At 43.2% G+C, this 18,754-nt stretch overlaps 1 protein-coding gene across 7 annotated transcripts in view; it reads right to left on the bottom strand.

Moving 5' to 3' along the window:
• The window catches only part of LOC138681513 (heterogeneous nuclear ribonucleoprotein L-like), a 193,298-nt gene that overhangs the window by 120,967 nt on the left and 53,577 nt on the right, over nucleotides 1-18,754 (bottom strand). For 3 of the 7 annotated variants that reach the window (XM_069769075.1, XM_069769076.1, XM_069769077.1), the window contains exons 7-11: nucleotides 12,141-12,197; nucleotides 8,984-9,040; nucleotides 7,215-7,271; nucleotides 3,657-3,713; nucleotides 261-317 (exon numbers count right to left, since the gene is read on the bottom strand). In XM_069769075.1, coding sequence (XP_069625176.1) covers nucleotides 261-317; nucleotides 3,657-3,713; nucleotides 7,215-7,271; nucleotides 8,984-9,040; nucleotides 12,141-12,197 — 285 coding nt within the window. The remainder of the gene's footprint in view (nucleotides 1-260; nucleotides 318-3,656; nucleotides 3,714-7,214; nucleotides 7,272-8,983; nucleotides 9,041-12,140; nucleotides 12,198-18,754) is intronic. The other 4 variants (XM_069769080.1, XM_069769081.1, XM_069769078.1 and 1 more) reach the window with 3 other exon arrangements.

Here is an 18,754-nt window from a genome sequence, read left to right as displayed (position 1 = left end):
CACTAAGCAAGAACTTTTTTCTCTGGGAGCCAGCAGGAGGGTGTATATTGCAGAGGAGGAGGTAACTCTTTTTGTGTTAAACTTAGTGTCAGCCTCCTAGTGGAAGCAGCATAAAACCCATGGTCTGTGTCCCCCAATGAGGCGAAGGAGAAAGATTTTTTTTTGTCATTTGGATATCATTATGTATACTGATCCCGTGAATTTTTATAATTCCATAACTTTTTTTTTTCTTTAGTGATGGAAATATAGAAGTAACATACTGTGAAACGGTGGTCGGTTTCCTTGAAAGGGTTGCCTCTGGGGTACGTTGCCCTGGTCTGAAAGAGTAACATATTAAAGATAAATCATATACCATTAAAAAAAAAAAAATTGTATACATAACCTCAACATTGAAATTGTAATATCAAGAAGGAAAAGTTGTACAATTAAAGGGAAGGTGCCACCAGTTTTCTTGGATTTTGTTTTTTTGTGAAATTAAGCTTAAAATAGTAATTAAAATGTATTAATGCAATGTTTGCAAACATTTCTATATGAAAAATATTTTACATTTTTTTTACAAATATACATATTTACCACTAGGGGGAGCATTTTCCGTTTTAGACCTCAAGCAGCTATAGTAAGATTTACAAGCTTTACTGTTAGCAGCAAAATTGGGGCAGTAACTGCTCACATCACCATTTCCCTCCCCTTTTGGGTGGTCTAATATCCCTGGGGCAGAATGAAGAGCAGCATCACAGGGCAGCACCATTTTGTGTGTGATTGCCCTGTAACCTGCTATCACCAGCAGTTACTGCATCAGAGGCACAGCTTGTTTACAGAGGAGCAGAACACAGTGGGTTCAGCAGCATTTTTTGTGAATAACATTCTTGCCATCCCCCTTCCCCCACCTTAATCCCTGTCCTGTCAGCTGCCCTGCTCTCTCTCTCCAGGTGTCACCTCCCTCTCTGCAGGCTGTGAGTGCAGCTTACAGGAGATCACAGGGACTGTGTGTGAGGGGGGAGGCAAAGACACAGCAGGAGAAGCACACAGGGCAGCATGTGAGGAGCAGAGGGTGTCTGCTCAGGGTGTCTGTCTGGAGTACAGAGGAGCAGTGAGAGCTTCTTCTGTCCTGCGATAAAGAGTAAGTGGAGCTCGGCAGATAGCACAGGGCTATAATAAAATGGCAGCTAGTCACACCTACAGCAGTGAGTTGTGCAGCCCAGAGGCGTGCCCAGCTCACTGCTAATGCTGCTGCAATGTTAAGGCCCCTTCACATTTAGCGACGCTACAGCGATACCGACAACGATCCGAATCGCTGCAGCGTCGCTGTTTGGTCGCTGGAGAGCTGTCACACAGACCGCTCTCCAGCGACCAACGATGCCGGTAACCAGGGTAAACATCGGGTAACTAAGCGCAGGGCCGCGCTTAGTAACCCGATGTTTACCCTGGTTACCATGCTAAAAGTAAAAAAAAAAAAAAAAAAAAAACAAACAGTACATACTTACCTACAGCTGTCTGTCCTCCAGCGCTGCGCTCTGCTTCTCTGCTCTCCTCCTGTACTGTCTGTGAGCCGGAAAGCAGAGCGGTGACGTCACCGCTCTGCTTTCCGGCTCACAGCCAGTACAGGAGGAGCGCAGAGCGCAGCGCTGGAGGACAGACTGCTGTAGGTAAGTATGTACTGTTTGTTTTTTTTTTTACTTTTAGCATGGTAACCAGGGTAAACATCGGGTTACTAAGCGCGGCCCTGCGCTTAGTAACCCGATGTTTACCCTGGTTACCAGTGAAGACATCGCTGGATAGGTGTCACACACGCCGATCCAGCGATGTCTCCAGGGAGTCCAGCGACGAAATAAAGTTCTGGACTTTATTCAGCGACCAGCGATCTCCCAGCAGGGGCCTGATCGTTGGTCGCTGTCACACATAACGATTTCATGAACGATATCGTTGCTACGTCACAAATAGCAACGATATCGTTAACAATATCGTTATGTGTGAAGGTACCCTTAGAGATAGGAGATAATAGACCGGCGCTGACCCTATGTCCATGGGGTGCTGTAATCTGACACTGATAGTGTCCTGCTACTGCTGCAAAACCAAGATGTCAGCCCCCAGTGCATTCTTTAAACTCATAACACATGAAATCTGTTTCACATGCATTTAAAACTTGCTTATAGCAGCATGTTATACTACATTACAGTGATTTATTAATGATCTACAAACGCGGTACCTTCCCTTTAAGGAAATCACAGGACGGATAGATGTGTTAATTACATGCTAATAGTGAAAAATGGAAACAGTTTCAAAGCATCTTAAATCATGCAGTATCGAGAGTGAACCCCACGTACAGAAAGACAAGCCCTTACATGTCATGGCATGATATCAATGAGGTTATTAATAGTTGTCTGAGGAATGTTATCCCACAATGAATGCACTGGAGAAAGAAAATCATCAAGATCTGGTGCTGGCAGCTCCCTGGAACGGTATTACTCTGCAAATATTGCAGAGTAATACCGTTCCAGTTGTGCTCAATCAGAGACAAGTCCGGAGATGTTGTGGACCATGGTAGCACAATTAGACCAGACAAGTTATGGCCATTTCTCTATAGGGTCTCAGGAACCATTTTTCAACACTACAACGCTGCACATTGCTTGTGCTACCGTGATCAGCCTACGCCAAAAACATACTTCCATGGTTTGCAGCATCTAAGCACTTGTCTCCCATCAAACACATTATTACTGATTAGTGTGCCCATGAGCATTCAGAGTGGCAAAGCATTCCTCAGGAAACCATTAAGAACCTGACATACATGTACTTGCACAACATGGCATGGTACTCCAACACAGATCAATACTGCTTAGCAGTCAGCGTAGGGTTAAAAATTGCAGAGACAATATCATCTTATTATTACTATCCAACCTATTATGCATAGGTTACATAAAGTTAGTTATTTACTAGCCTCCTCAACTTGTTTCACTACAGGCATCAGACAAAAAAAAAGAGGTTATGATGAGGCTACTCATAGCCTCTTTTCCCTGATGATGCCTGTGTAGTGAAACATGTTGGGGAGGCTCCAGCATCATCCTCCTCAATGTTTATTTGCTTTCCAGTTGGGTGTACTAAGTCTCCTTACTGGGCAAAACGTAGGTTAAAATATAGCGTCACATATTATAGCCGTGCACTCGGCCTCTGACAGGGTATGTGTGATACAACTCATCAGTTCAGTCACAGGTCTCAGGAGCTGTAGGTCATCAGTCTGCAGCCCGTTCTGATATGCAAGTAGGATACGCAGCAGTTTGGATGATATCAGGAACTGAGAGCCCCTTTAAAAAACTAAAATAAAGTATTGCATAATTTACTGGGGGGGGGGGAGAGATTTGTGCAGTCTAAACAGATGCAATGTCCCAAGGTTCATTCAGCTGATAGCCATTTACCCAACTCTACCATAAACATATCACATAGGTGGGCATATCTAGTTAAGTGCGGTTAGAATAGATACATCTCATGGTGGAACAGAGGATTTAACTAGACAGAATCAGACGTTTTTGCTTACAATGCCTTAACATGTACAAGTGTCGCAACAGGTGTTTTTTACACCCCTACTAAACAAAAAAAAGGTGGTCATTAGATAGTCGTTCTAATCACTGAAGGAATTAGAAGGAAATAAAGAAGTAACATACTGTGAAATGGTGGTTGGTTTCCTTGAAAGGGTGGTCTCTGGGGTCCATTTCCCTGGTCTGAAAGAGTAAAATGTGTGATACACTTGTCAGTTGAGACTTAAGGTCTAGGAAGCTGTACATCTTCAGTCTGTTCGGACACGTGACTAGGATAGGCTGCAGTTTGAAATAAAATGTGGAGCCCATGATCTAATCATTCTTGGAGAACCCCTTTAAAATCAAAACTAAAATGTTGCATCATTTACTGGGGTGAAGAAAAACACCACAATTCATTTTACACAGTCCAAACATATGCAGCTTCCAAAGGATCATTCGGTTGACAGCCAAACTCCACTATAAACATGTCAGGTAGGTGAGCATAAAGTAGATAATTAACACTTGGAGCTTTTTTCGGTTTTGCATTTTCGTTTTTCACTCCCCTCCTTCCCAGAGCCATAACTTTTTTATTTTTCTGTCAATATGGCCATGTGAGGGCTTATTTATTGCGGGACGAGTTGTACTTTTGAACGACACCATTGGTTTTACCATGTCAAGTACTAGAACACCCGAAAAAAATTCCAAGTGCGGTGAAATTGCAAAAAAAAAAAAGTGCAATCCCACACTTGTTTTTTTGTTTGGCTTTTTTGCTAGGTTCACCAACTGTTAAAACTGACCTGCCATTATGATTCTGTAGGTCATTACGAGTTCATAGACAAAAACTTGTCTAGGTTCTTTTTATCTAAGTGGTGAAAAAAAAAATCCAAACTTTGCCTAAAAAAAGAAAAAAAAAAATTGCGTAGTTTTCCGATACCCATAGTGTCTCCATTTTTCGTGATCTCGGGTAGGGTGAGGTATTATTTTTTGTGTGCCGAGCTGATGTTTCTAGTGATACCATTTTGGTGCAGATACGTTCTTTTGATCGCCCGTTATTGCATTTTAATGTAATGTCACCGCGACCAAAAAAAAAAACTAATTCTTGCATTTTTACTTTATCGCTACGCCGTTTAGCGATCTGGTTAATCCTTTTTTTTTTTTTTTTAATTGATAGATCGGGAGATTCTGAATTCTGAACGTGGCAATACCAAATATGTGTAGGTTTTTATTGTTTTATTTTGAATGAGGCGAAAGGGGGGTGATTTAAACTTTAAAAAATAATAAAAATAAAAAAAAAAATATAAATTTGGCATGCTTCAATAGCCTCCATGGGAGGCTAGAAGCTGCCACAACTTGATCGGCTCTACAACATAGAGGTGATGGTCAGATCGCCTGTATGTAGCAGAATTACAGCCTTGCTATGAGCGCCAACCACAGGGTGGCGCTCATAGCAATCCAGCATCAACAACCATAGAGGTCTCAAGGAGACCTCTGGTTGTCATGCAGATGCACCGATGACCCCCGACCGGGGGTCACCGGTGTGCGCATTTACAGCCGGATGCGCTTGTTAAATGCCGCTGTCAGTTTGGCAGCGGCATTTAACTAGTTAATAGGCGCAGGTGGATCGCTATTCTGCTCGCGCCTATTGTGGGCACATGTCAGCTGTTGAAAACCGCTGACATGTCCCGGCTTTGATGCGAGCTCACTGCCGAAGCCCACATCAAAGCGGGGGTGCTGCCATTGGATGTACTATTCCGTCTGATGGCAGAAAGGGGTTAAAGAAGCACTCCTCCCATCCAAATATGTATCCTCTTAATATATTGCAATCATATTATATAGCACTGTGTACTTATAATTGCTCATTTTCCCTTCTACCCAGCTAATTCTTCGCTTTTTCATTAGATCTATGACATCATGTGATTAAAAACTGAGTAGCTGAATCCTTCTAAGCTCTATGTAGAAACAGGAGGTCATTTTTCTCTGTACGAGTCATAAAAGTCACTGTAAAAGTCCATGGCAGTGGGGGGAGCAGAGCAGCGGCGTCAGGAGTTGAAGAGGGGAATGATTTCTGCAGGGACAAGAGACTTCCTGTTTCTCCATAGATCAGAGAAAAGAGAATTTACTGGGTAGAAAGGCAAAATGAGCAATTGTAAGTACACAGGGTCATACAATATGATGACTGCATTGAGAGGATCAAAACTTTGGTGGTAGTGCTTCTTTAACCCCTTCACCCCCGGAGCTTTTTCATTTTCGTTTTTTGCTCCCCTCCTTCCCAGAGCCATAACTTTTTTATTTTTCCGTCAATATGGCCATGTGAGGGCTTATTTTTTGCGGGACGAGATGTACTTTTGAATGATACCATTGGTTTTACCATGCCATGTAACAGAAAACGGGAAAAAATTCCAAGTGTGATGAAATTGCAAAAAAAAGTGCAATCTCACACTTGTTTTTTGTTTGGCTTTTTTTGCTAGGTTCACCAAATGCTAAAACTAACCTGCAATTATGATTCTCCAGGTCATTACGAGTTCATAGACACCAACATGTCTAGGTTATTTTTTATCTAAGTGGTGAAAAAAAATTCCAAAGTTTGCTTAAAAAAAACAAAAAAATTGTGCGATTTTCCGATACCCGTAGAGTCTCCAATTTTCGTGATCTGGGGTCAGGTGAGGGCTTATTTTTTGTGTGCCGAGCTGGCGTTTTTAATGATACCGTTTTGGTGTAGATACATTCTCTTGATCACCCGTTATTGCATTTTAATGCAATGTCGCGGCGACCAAAAAAACGTAATTTTGGCGTTTTGATTTTTTTCTCGCTACGCCATTTAGAGGTCAGGTTAAGCCTTTGTTTTTATTGATAGATCGGGCGATTCTGAACGCGGCGATACCAAATATGTGTATGTTTGATTTTTTTTTAAATGGTTTTATTTCGATTGGGGCGAAAGGGGGGCGATTTAAACTTTTATATATTTTTTTTTTATATTTTTCATCTTTTTTTTTTTTTTGGCATGCTTTAATAGCCTCCATAGGAGGCTAGAAGCATGCACAACTCGATCGCCTCTGCTACATAGAGGTGATGCACAGATCACCTCTATGTAGCAGAAATGCAGGGTTGCTTTGAACGCCGACCACAGGATGGCGCTCAAAGCAATCAGCCATCAACAACCATAGAGGTCTCAAGGAGACCTCTGGTTGTTATGGCAATGCACTGCTGACCCCCAATCATGTGACGGGGGCCAGCAATGCGAGCATCTCCGGCCGCGCGGCCGGGAGCGCTAGTTAAATGCCGCTGTCAGCGCTTGACAGCGGCATTTAACTAGTTAATGGGCGCGGGCGGATCGCGATTCCGCTCGCGCTCATTGCGCGCACATGTCAGCTGTACAAAACTGCTGACATGCCGCGGCTTTGAGGTGGGCTCACCGCCGGAGCCCACCTCAAAGCAGGGGATCTGCCAGCTGACGTACTATTCCGTCAGCTGGCAGAAAGGGGTTAAATTGATTGGGGGAATAAGCAGTTGTCCAAGAAGCAACATCTCACACTGGAACAGGCGGAATCAAATAGACAGAATCAGATGTTTTTGTGTAGAATGCCTTCACAAATACAAATATGGCAACAGGTTTTCTTTAAACCCCTACTAAACCAAAGAAAGGTGGTCTTTAGGTAGTCTGTCTCATCAATGATTGAATTACATGGAAATATAGAAGTAACATACTGTGAAATGGTGGTTGGTTTCCTTGAAAGGGTGGTCTCTGGGGTCCGTCTCCCTGGTCTGAAAGAGTAAAATATTAAAAAAAAACAATCGACCATAAAAAAAAAAAAAAAAAATTATATCTCTCAACAATAAAATTGCAACACCAATAAGGAAAAGTTGATGAATTAAGGAAATCACAGGATTAGACGTGTCAATGATATGAACATGATGAAAAATCGAAACAAAACATCTGGCTTCATTTGCTTTACAGTACGTGCCCCATGAACAGAAATACATGCACTTATGTGCCGTGGCGCAATAGCAATGAGGTTGTCGGAGAAAGAAGGGGGAACGTTCTGCCACAAAGAATGCACTTGGTAAGCAAATTATCAAGATCCGCTGTTGGCAGCTTCCATTGCAATTGCCAGATAATGTCGTCCCACCCAGATGTGCTCAATGAGAGACAACTCAGGAGACACTGTAGACCATGGCAGCATGTTTAGGTCACACAGGATGCAGCCATTTCTCTATTGTGTCTCAGGAGCCAATTGTGAACATGACAAAGCCAGGCTGCATGTTACTTATGCTATTGTGAGCAACCAAAATGGCCTAAATGTACTCCCTTGATGTGCAGCATCTTCGCACTTGTCTCCCTTAGAGAACATCTGGAACGTCATTGACTAGCATGCCCAATTGCATTTAGAGTGGCAGAACAATCCTCGGGAAACCAATAACCTGATTGAGAGCATGCCATGTTGTGCAAGTGAATTTCTGAACATGACTCAGTCAATACTGAAGAGCTTTCCATCATTTGGTCTATCGATCTTGTGATTTTTCACATTGCCACGCTCATCCCCCAAACATCATCAGATTCAAATGGGTTTACAATGGGCAATTGTAAGTACACAGGGCCATATAATATCATGACTGCAATATATTGAGGGTTCAAAACTTTGGTGGTAGTGCATCTTTAAAGGGAACCTGTCACCCCCCCCATCCCCAGGCGTTTTTAACTAAAAGACACCATGTGCAGCACTAATGCTGCATTCTGTCAAGGTGGCTCTTTTAGTTGGAGTGCTTGCCAACGCTGAAATAATCGTTTTTAGAATTTGCCCTTCATACCTGCAGTTTGTCAGGGGGGCATGTCTTCACCCGCCTGACACAAACGCCTCCAATCACTCAGGGCTTCCGTGCGCCGCCTCCATTTCCTTCCTGAACGACCCCGGCGCCTGCGCTGTAAGTTTCCATCATGTGATGGGAGTCTAAGGGCAGCGCAAACTGCGCATGGCAGAAAAAAAAAAGCGCAGGCGCCGGGGGCGTTAGGGAAGGAAATGGAGGCGGCGCCAGGTGGCCCTGAATGATGGCTGGGAGGCGTCTGTGTCCAAGGGGAAAAGACATGCCCCCCTGAAACTTCACATATGAGGGGCACATTATAAAAACGATTATTTCAGCGTTTGCAGGGATCCCAACTAAAAGAGCCACCTTGACAGAATGCAGCACAAGGTGGCTCTTTTAGTTAAAAACGCCTGGGGATGGGGGGGGGGGGGGGGGAGACAGGTTTCCTTCAAATGGATTGAGGGGAATAAGCCGTGGTCAATAAGCAACAACTCTCATACTGAAACAGGCGGATTCAACTAGACAGTATCAAACATTTTGTGCTTAGAATGTTTTGACATGTACAAGTGTAGCAACAGGTTCTCTTTAAACCCCTACTAAGCCAAAGAAAGGTGGTGTTTTGGTAGTCGGTCTCATTACTGAACAAATTAGATGAAAGTATAGGAATAGCATACTGTGAAATGGTGGTCGGTTTCCTTGAAAGGGTGGTCTCTGGGTTCCATTTCCATGGTCTGAAAGAGTAAAATATTAAAGAATCATTGACCATAAAACAAAAAAAAAAACAAAAAAATACCACATAAAATTGCACACCAAGAAGTAAAAGTTGTAGAATTAAAGAAATCACAGGATGGATAGACGTGTTAACAATATGCAAATGATGAAAAATGGAAACATTTTCAAAACATCTCACTTCAATCAGTGTAGGGCAGACCTGGGCATAGTGCGGCCCTTGGGACACCTCCAGCCTTCTGGCTGATCCAGTCCAAAGAATTCAAGCAGTGGCTCACAGACTGCAAAATGCCCTCCCCCACCCATCCGCCCTCTGTCACCACATCCTGTGGATGCAGACAGCAGTGAATACAATGGTGGAGCAGAGGGGGGAATGGCACCTTCTTCCACCAATCAGTGTGAGCCACTGCGCTGCGCGCAGGGAGGCCGCGTGGGGGCTCGCGCTGCGCGCAGGGAGGCCGCGTGGGGGCTCGCGCTGCGCGCAGGGAGGCCGCGTGGGGGCTCGCGCTGCGCGCAGGGAGGCCGCGTGGGGACTTAATCATAATATTAAAATGGAACCAGTCACATCCTTTATTTCTATTAAATTACCTCCAATGTCAGGTTAGTGATGCACATTGCATCACTAACATGTTTGTCTCAAGCAAAAAGTCCAAGTATTTGGCACAAAAATCACTTTTTATACTTTGCCCCACATACCTTTTGTTTCGGTCATAGGGGTGGGCAGCTCTAGCCACTGTCAAATGCATTTTGAAATTCTCCACAGCCATTGTATTAGCATTCTTCCCCATCACTGCTCCCTACGTCACCGCTATCTCCCAGCAGATCCCACACTTGCGCAATGAAGCTCAGCATTACGAGCATGCGCAACGAATCTTAGGGTACACTCAGATTCAGTGCTTATGTCCAGAAAGCTAAGCGCCACTGAACAAGTGCAGGATTTGGTGGGAGATTGCAGTGACGGGAAGGAATGTGAATAAGATGGGCGTTCCAAAACACATTTGATTGATCATGACTGAAAAGCTAGAGCTGCCCATCCCTATGACTGAAACAAAAGGTTTGTGGGGCAAAGTATAAAAACTGATCAGATCAGCTGTGATGTGCTGGTAAAGGTACAGACCCATCGACGGAACCCGCACCAAACAGGGGGAGGCGTCCAATGTCGGATATATCCGTCATTGGACGTTAAGGGGTTAATATTGAGCAGAATTAATTCCAACCTATTGGTTTGGCCCACCACAACAGTCATGGTCATGTGTCCCTTGGGAAAATTAATTCCCCACCCCAGGTATAGTGTGTGCGCTCTATGAACTGAAATATCATGCCACAGCACATAACTGCATGTATCAATGAGGTTACTAATAGCTATTTGTTTGATGTTCTGCAACGCTGAATGCACTTGGGTCGAGCGGGGGGGGGGGGGGGGGGGTGAGAGACCCCAGAATGGCAAAATACCATTTCTGGGCATGTGCAGTTGAAAACAAAAATAGAATCAGTTGACGGATTCCGGCGACATAGGCTTCCATTAAATTCGCCAGATTGTGCCTGACGACAAAAAAACGGATGTGTGAAAGCAGCCTTGGAGCACATCTGGAACGTCATTGACTAGCATGCCCAATTGCATTTAGAGTGGCTGAACAATCCTTGGGAAACCATTAATAACCCAAGTGATAGCATGCCATGTTGTGCAACTGTATTTCTGAACATGACTCAAGTCAATACTGAAGATCTTTTCATCATTTGGTCCATCGATCTTGTGATTTTCACGTTGCCACAAACACTTCCTTTCTCTGGTGTTGTAATTTCATTGTTGATGAGTCCATTTTATATTTCTCTCTCTTAAAAGGGTCATCAGGAATGAGTTAGAAAATGGACGACATTCTAATTAAAACCGCAGCACATCTTAGTCACGAGTCTGTACAGCTTACAGACTGATGACAAACAGTTCCCGAGACCTGCGTTTCAACTGACATGAGCGGTATCACCCATACCTTACTTGACCTGGAGCACAGCTGTCATGTGTGATGGAATAGATCTATTCCTTCCTAAACACAAAGGGGGTTTATCTCCAGTTTCAAACTCAATGTTTATTTGTTTTCCAGTTGGGTGATGTCAAGTCTCCTCACTGAGTACAACGAGGGTTAAAATATATTTCTTCAAGTATTGCAGCCGAGGTCTCTCCCTCTGATGGAGTATGTGTGATACAGCAGTCAGTTGGACATAGGTCTAGGGAGCTGTATTTCTTCAGTCTGCAGCCCGTCCTGACATGTGACTAGGACAGGCTGCAGTTTGAACTATATCATAGACTCCATTTGATCTCATTCTGGGAGAACCTCTTTAAAAAAAAAAAATAATAATAATAATTCATGTTACACAGTCCAAACATATGCAATATCACAATGCTCATTCAGTTAACAGCCATTTGGCAAACAAAACGATAAACATTTCAGCTAGGTGAGCTTAGAGTAGATAATTAAAGAAGCACTCCTCCCATCCAAATTTGTATCCTCTTAATAAATTGCATATTATATAGCACTGTGTAATTATAATTGGTCATATTGCCTTTCTACCCAGATAATTCTTCTTTTCCATTAGGTCTATGACATCATGTGACTACAAACTGACTAGCTGAATCTTTTTATGATGCATGTAGAAACAGGAGGAGTTCAAGTTTCCCTGCAAGGAGTCATGAGTCACTGCAAAAGTCCCTGGCAGGGGGAGGAGCAGAGAAGTTGAGTCAGAAGTTGAAGAGGGGAGCGATTTCTGCAGGAACAAGAGACTTCTTGTTTACTGGGTAGAAAGGCAAAATGAGCAATTGTAAGTACACAGGGCCATACCATATGACTTCAATATATTGAGTGGATCAAAACTTTGGTGGTAGTGCTTCTTTAAATGGAGTGAGGGGAATAAGCAGTTGTCAAGAAGCAACACCTCTCATACTGGAACAGGCGGATTCAACTAGACAGAATCAGACGTTTTTGCTTAGAATGCCTTCACATGTACAAGTGTGGCAACAGGCGTTCTTTAAACCCCTACTAAACCAAAGAAAGGTGGTCTTTAGGTAGTTCACTGAATGGATTAGATGGAAATATAGAAATCGCATACTGTGAAACGGTGGTTGGTTTCCTTGAAAGCCTTGCCCTTGGAATTCATTTCCCTTGTCTGAAAGAGAAAAAAAAATTAAAGAGGATCATAGATCCTAAAAAATATTGTTTCTCTTTCCTTTTTAAATAACTTTAATCATAGTATTCAATTAGAAAATAGTCTGAACTAGCAGAACAAGAGATCAAACTGATGTGCATGGATCACTATGGATGTATCCCATATTAAGGCAAACAATCCGTCACTACAGATTTACAAGACTGGTGCGGAGAGACTGGATTTAAGAAAAGTAAACATTACATAGACCACTTAAGTGATATTAAACTGCACAAATTAATAGTTTTATCTACCGTATATACTCAAGTATAAGCCGAGATTTTCAGCCCATTTTCTTGGGCTGAAAGTCCCCCTCTCGGCTTATACTCGAGTCATACCCGGGGGTCGGCAGGGGAAGGGGAGCGGGGGCTGTCTGGTTATACTTACCTACTCTCAGCGCGGTCCCTGCTTCTTCCAGCGCTGCATCTTCTTCCTGTATTGAACGGTCACATGGTATCGCTCATTACAGCAATGAATATGCGACTCCACCTCCCATAGGGGTGGAGCCGCATATTCATTACTGTAATGATCGGTAACTGTGACCACTCAATACAGGAAGAAGATGCAGCGCTGGAAGAAGCAGGGACCGCGCCAGGAGCAGGTAAGTATACGGGGAGGGGGAGCGCAGCGCGATATTTACCTGCTCCTCGTTCCGGTGCGGCTCAGTCTCCAGCGTCCTCTGGCAGTGACGCTCAGGTCGGAGGGCGCGGTGACGTAGTCAGTGCGCGCCCCCTGCTGAGCGTCAGTGCTGGAGACGGAGCCGCACGAGGAGCAGGTAAATATTGAAAGCGCCGGCGTCCTGAGCGAAGAGAGGTGAGTATGTGATTTTTTTTTTTTTTATTGCAGGAGCAGCATTATACATGGCACAGCTTTAAATGGAGTATCTATGGGGCAATAATCAACAGTATGGAGCATTATATGTGGCACAGCTTTATATGGGGCCATAATGAACGGTGCAGAGCATTGTATGTGGCACAGTTTTATATGGAGCATCTTATGGGGCAATAATGAACAGTATGCAGCATTATATGTGGCACAGCTTTATATGGAGCATCTATGGGGCAATAATGAACAGTATGGAGCATCTATTTTTATTTTTGAAATTCACCGGTAGCTGCTGCATTTCCTACCCTAGGCTTATACTCGAGTCAATAAGTTTTCCCAGTTTTTTGTGGCAAAACTTTCGGGTCGGCTTATACTCGAGTATATACGGGTATTTGGACTACCACTACCACTCTCCCAGAAATAAGCTTTCCAGCATACAATAAGAGTTTACACAAACTGTACAAAACCTCTTTTCTACATTATTTTCAGCATTATATACCAAAGCCAGAAAACAAAGTGTTAAAATTGTAAGAAAAAAAAAATACAGATGAACTTTCATCAGATTGTCTGTGTCGGTCTCCTGGTCATCCCCCTCCATATAACTTTATGAGAACCAACTCATTTCCTAGTTCAGCAATGGCTACATCTGTTTTCACTGAAGACACTCACCCATGAAATAAAAATATTGAGAATGAATGATCAATCCAAAAAGGAGAAAGCAGCAAATTTCTCAGTTAAGATATACTACAAGCTTTTATTTTCATGAGTACTATTTAAAACCCCTTAATGACCGCCAATACGCCTTTTAACTGACCTGAGATATAAGAGAATAGCCTCCCCATACAGATGACAATCCAGCATCTATCGGTTGTACACTATAGCTGACAACTTGCTGCACCAGCCACGATCAGTATTTGCACCATCTAAATTCTGTTTAACCCCTTAGATGCTGCTGTCAATAGTGACTACATCATTATAAATGGTTAACAGTGTGTGGGGGCTTCTTCTTTGTCACAATTGGTGCCCTCAGATCATGATTTTGTTGTCCTGATGTTTGCGATGGCAATTCATGACCAAATAGCGGCCTTAGAGTCTGACAGCTATAGTAATCTGTTTAGAAGTTAGCAACACTTAGGTGGTAAAAATACACATTTTGATTTCTGTCATACCACTTTGCATTACTTCCTGTAAAGCACCTGAAGGGTTAATAAACTACCTGACAGCAGTTTTCAATATGTTTAGGGGTGCTGTTTTTAAAATGGTATCACGTTTGTGGGTTTCCCAATATATGGGACCCCTAAAGTCACTTCAAACATGGATAAGTCCCTAAAAAAATAAATTTTGTAAATTTCTTTGAAAAAATGAAAAATTGCTGCTACATTTTTAAACCTCCTAAAATGCTAACAAAATAAAATAACATTTTACAAATGTACTGATGTAAAGCCGACAAGTGGGGAATATTATTTATTAATGGTTTGCTGTTGTATGACTATCTGGATTAAAGGGATAATCATTCAAATTTAGAAAATTGCTAATTTTTTAACATTTTTCTCAAATTTTTGATATTTTTTATAGATAAACACAAAAAATGTTGAACAAAATTTACCATTATCATAAAGTATAATGTGTCACGAAAAAACAATCTCAAAATCACTGGGATTTGTTGAAGCGTTGCAGAGTTATTACCACATAAAGTGACACTGGTCAGATTTAAAAAATTTGGCTCGGTCACTAAGGGGTTAAAGTAAAGTATTATGTTCACTGTGTGCAGAATTATTAGGCAGGTTGTATTTTAGAGGATTATTTTTATTATTGATCAACAACTATGTTCTCATAAATATCAAAGCTTAATATTTTTGGAAGTTGGAGTGGGGTTTTTTTTATTTGGCTATCTTAGGAGGATATCTGTTTGTGCAGGTAACTATTACTGTGCAGAATTATTAGGCAACTTAATAAAAACCAAATATATTTCCATCTCACTTGTTCTTTTTCATCAGGTAAACCAATATAAATGCACAAAATTTAGAAATAAACATTTCCGACATGCAGAAACAAAACCCCCAAAAATTATTGACCAGTATAGCCACCTTTCTTTTTTATGACACTCAGCAGCCTCCATCCATAGATTGTCAGTTGCTTGATCTGTTTACGATCAACATTGTGTGCAGCAGCCACCACAGCCTCCCAGACACTGTTCCGAGAGGTGGACTGTTTTCCCTCCCTGTAGATCTCACATTTTATGAGGGACCACAGGTTCTCTATGGGGTTCAGATCAGGTGAACAAGGGGGCTATGTCATTATTTTTTCTTTTTTGAGACCCTTACTGGCCAGCCACGCTGTGGAATAGTTGGAGGCATGTGATGGAGCATTGTCCTGCATGAAAATCATGTTTTTCTTGAACGATACCGACTTCTTCCTGTACCACTGCTTGAAGACGTTGTCTTCCAGAAACGGGCAGTAGGTCTGGGAGTTGAGCTTCACTCCATCCTCAACCCGAAAAGGTCCCACAAATTCATCTTTGATGATTCCAACCCATACCAGTACCACACCTCCACCTTGCTGGCATCTGAGTTGGAGTGGAGCTCTCTGCCCTTTTTTTTTTTTTTTTTTTTTTTTATTTAAATAGATTTTTATTAACAATAAACGAGAAAACATCACATTCTCATCCACATTTCAATGTTACATACACCTTTTCTTATTTTAAAGAAACCCCAACATACCCACAACCTCCCTCCCCCCTCCCCATAGGACAGCTCATCCCCAGTGAAACCTATAGTACCCGACTTCTATTACTCCTCATCCCAACTCAAGCCATGGAGACCACATTTTATTAAACATTTCTATTTTCCCCCGTCTCTTGTAAACCCCTTTTTCCAGCTTTAGACAGTGTTGTACATATTGAAGAAATTCCCTCCTCGCAGGTGGTTCCACCTTTATCCAGTTCCGCGCTATCACTTTCCGAGCCATATATAGTAGCCTAGCGATTGCAATCTTCCAGGTGTTGTCCACTCCTATTTCATCCACATATCCCAACAGACATATTATCGGATCTCTAGGGTCTCTACATTTATACGCACCTTCCACCAGACTCAAAACCACCACCCAAACAGCGGCCAGTCTAGGACACGTCCACATCATATGATATATTCCTGCGTTCTCACTCCCACACCTCGGGCACTCAGAGTCGGCACGCAACCCCACTCTGTAACACTTCCGGAGATTTATATACTCTATGCAAAATATAAAGCTGCGACAGCCTATACGGCTCACTCAATGATAATCGCGGAACCCACTCCAACACCGATTCACAGGTTTCATTCTCCACCGGGCCCAAGTCCCTCTCCCACTTAGCTCTTGCCTTTATAGGAAAATCTAGCAGATACGTGTGCATACGGTCCTTATATAGGGTGGAGATAACTCCCCTTGTAGTCCCGTCACCACCTACATACTCCAATACTATGTCTTCCTGAATCCTGATGTCTGCACTTTTATTTTGAGCTCCAAAAGCATGTCTCATCTGTGCATACTGATATTCCCCTGTGGGCCTCAGACCAAACTCTGCCTGCAATTGGGAAAAGGATTTTAAACACTCGTTGTTGGACTATCTGGTATACAAAACAAATTCCTTTAGTCTGCCACTCTATCAGACCTCCCAGAGCCGCAAATTCCTTTTTATTGTTAGACCATATCGGTGTGAATTTGGTTAACCCTGTAACCCCCCGAATCTGCCTCAGTCTGTTCCACAATTTACGTATCAGAAACAGGGTTGGATTTAGTTAATAATTTTTATTTATATAGCGCCAACATATTCCGCAGCGCTTTACAAATTATAGAGGGGACTTGTACAGACAATAGACATTACAGCATAACAGAAATACAGTTCAAAACAGATACCAGGAGGAATGAGGGCACTGCTCGCAAGCTCACAGACTATGAGGAAAAGGGGAGACACGAGAGGTGGATAAGTTTCCCTAATGCTCCCAAGGAGCCGTCCTCCAAACATTGTATCACCGGGCGTCGGCCTGTCACCCCTTCCATCAGGTGTTGTACTGCACTGGATGACGCCTCCAGCGCCCAGCCCTTCAAAATGCTGACTCTGGGCTGCAAGAAAATATACTTCGGGGTTGAGCAAGGCCAAACCACCATCTTCCTTGGGTCGCTGAAGCGTCTCCAGGCTAATACGTGGGTACTGTCTCCCCCATATCAAGCCTCAAGAGCGGGATCCAAATCGGCGCGCTATGTAAAACGTATAGAATTTTAGGCATCAGGACCATTTTAATAAGATTAACCCTACCAACCACCGACAAATGTAACTTATTCCAGGCATCTACTTTTGCCTTGAGTACCCCCATAACAGGAGTCAGATTCCTATGTAAGAACTCCGCGATTGGAACCGAAATCCATATCCCAAGGTATTTAAAATGAGATCCCACCTCAAGCCGCTCATCACCCACAGTCTCACTCACATTCTCTCCTACGTCATCCACCCTAAATAGAACCGACTTGCCCCAGTTAATTGTTAGCCCCGATACGGAACCAAATCTTTCAACAATTTCAATGGCCCCTCTCAGTGAATCATCCGGATCAGCCAGAAAGAGCAAAACGTCATCTGCATATAGCGCTATCTTTTCCTCAACTTCCCCATACCTAAACCCAGGGACCCCATCAGATTGTTGAATCTTGGCGGCAAGGGGTTCCACAGCTAAAGCAAACAAGAGAGGCGAAAGCGGACATCCCTGCCTAGTGCCTCTAGCCAACTTTATAGGCTGAGACAATTCCCCGTTCACTTTGATTCTGGCCGTCGGTAATGAATACAACAGCTGAATCCAAGCCACAAACTGCGGACCAATACCCATACGCTTCAACACCTGCCAGAGATATCCCCACTCTACACTGTCGAACGCCTTATGGGCATCTAATGACGCAATCACCCTTCGGCCACAGTTGTCAGACTTCATCTGCAGATTCACATACAACCTCCGTAGATTAATCGCCGTTGAACATCAGGCATAAAGCCAGACTGGTCCGGATGCACCAGGCCCGTAATGACACTAGACAGACGGGAAGCCAACACCTTGGCCAGAAGCTTGACATCAATAGTAAGCAAAGAGATTGGGCGGTATGACTCAGGTTTCCCCAAATCCTTCTCCTCCTTTGGAATAACCACTATTATGGCCTCTCTCATAGAAGCTGGCAAACACCCCCGGGACCTAGCTTCCTCCAGAACCGTCTTTAATCTAGGAATCAACACTTCTCCCAAACTTTTATAGATCTTGGCAGGCAATCCATCGACACCAGGCGCCTTCCCATTGGCCATGGACATCAATGCCCGACTCAGTTCCTCCTCCGTGATAGGGGCTTCCAAGCTCTCCCTATCTACCTCGTTCAGTCTAGGCAGATCCAGACCCTCCAAGAAAGTCAATGTATCTCCGACCGACTCATCAAACCGGGAGAAATATAAGTCTGCATAGAAGTCCGCGAAAATCCTCAAAATCTCAGGTGTTTCAGATACTCTGCTTCCACTTACAGATTCCAACGAGTGCACATACGAAGAACTTCTCTGAGCAGCTGCCACCAGCGACAGCATATGACCCACTGTTTCTCCCTCCTGATAATACAGCACCCTTTGAAATTGCCGCTTCCTCTCAGCTTTCCCCAACAGTACTTTTTCCAATTGATTTTGTGCATTTTTCAGT

Source organism: Ranitomeya imitator, chromosome 5 (genome assembly GCF_032444005.1).
Source record: "Ranitomeya imitator isolate aRanImi1 chromosome 5, aRanImi1.pri, whole genome shotgun sequence".
In the NCBI taxonomy this organism is placed as follows: domain Eukaryota; kingdom Metazoa; phylum Chordata; class Amphibia; order Anura; family Dendrobatidae; genus Ranitomeya; species Ranitomeya imitator.
The sequence above is the reverse complement of the archived record's forward strand: the minus strand, read 5'-3'. Positions and strand labels throughout refer to the sequence as shown.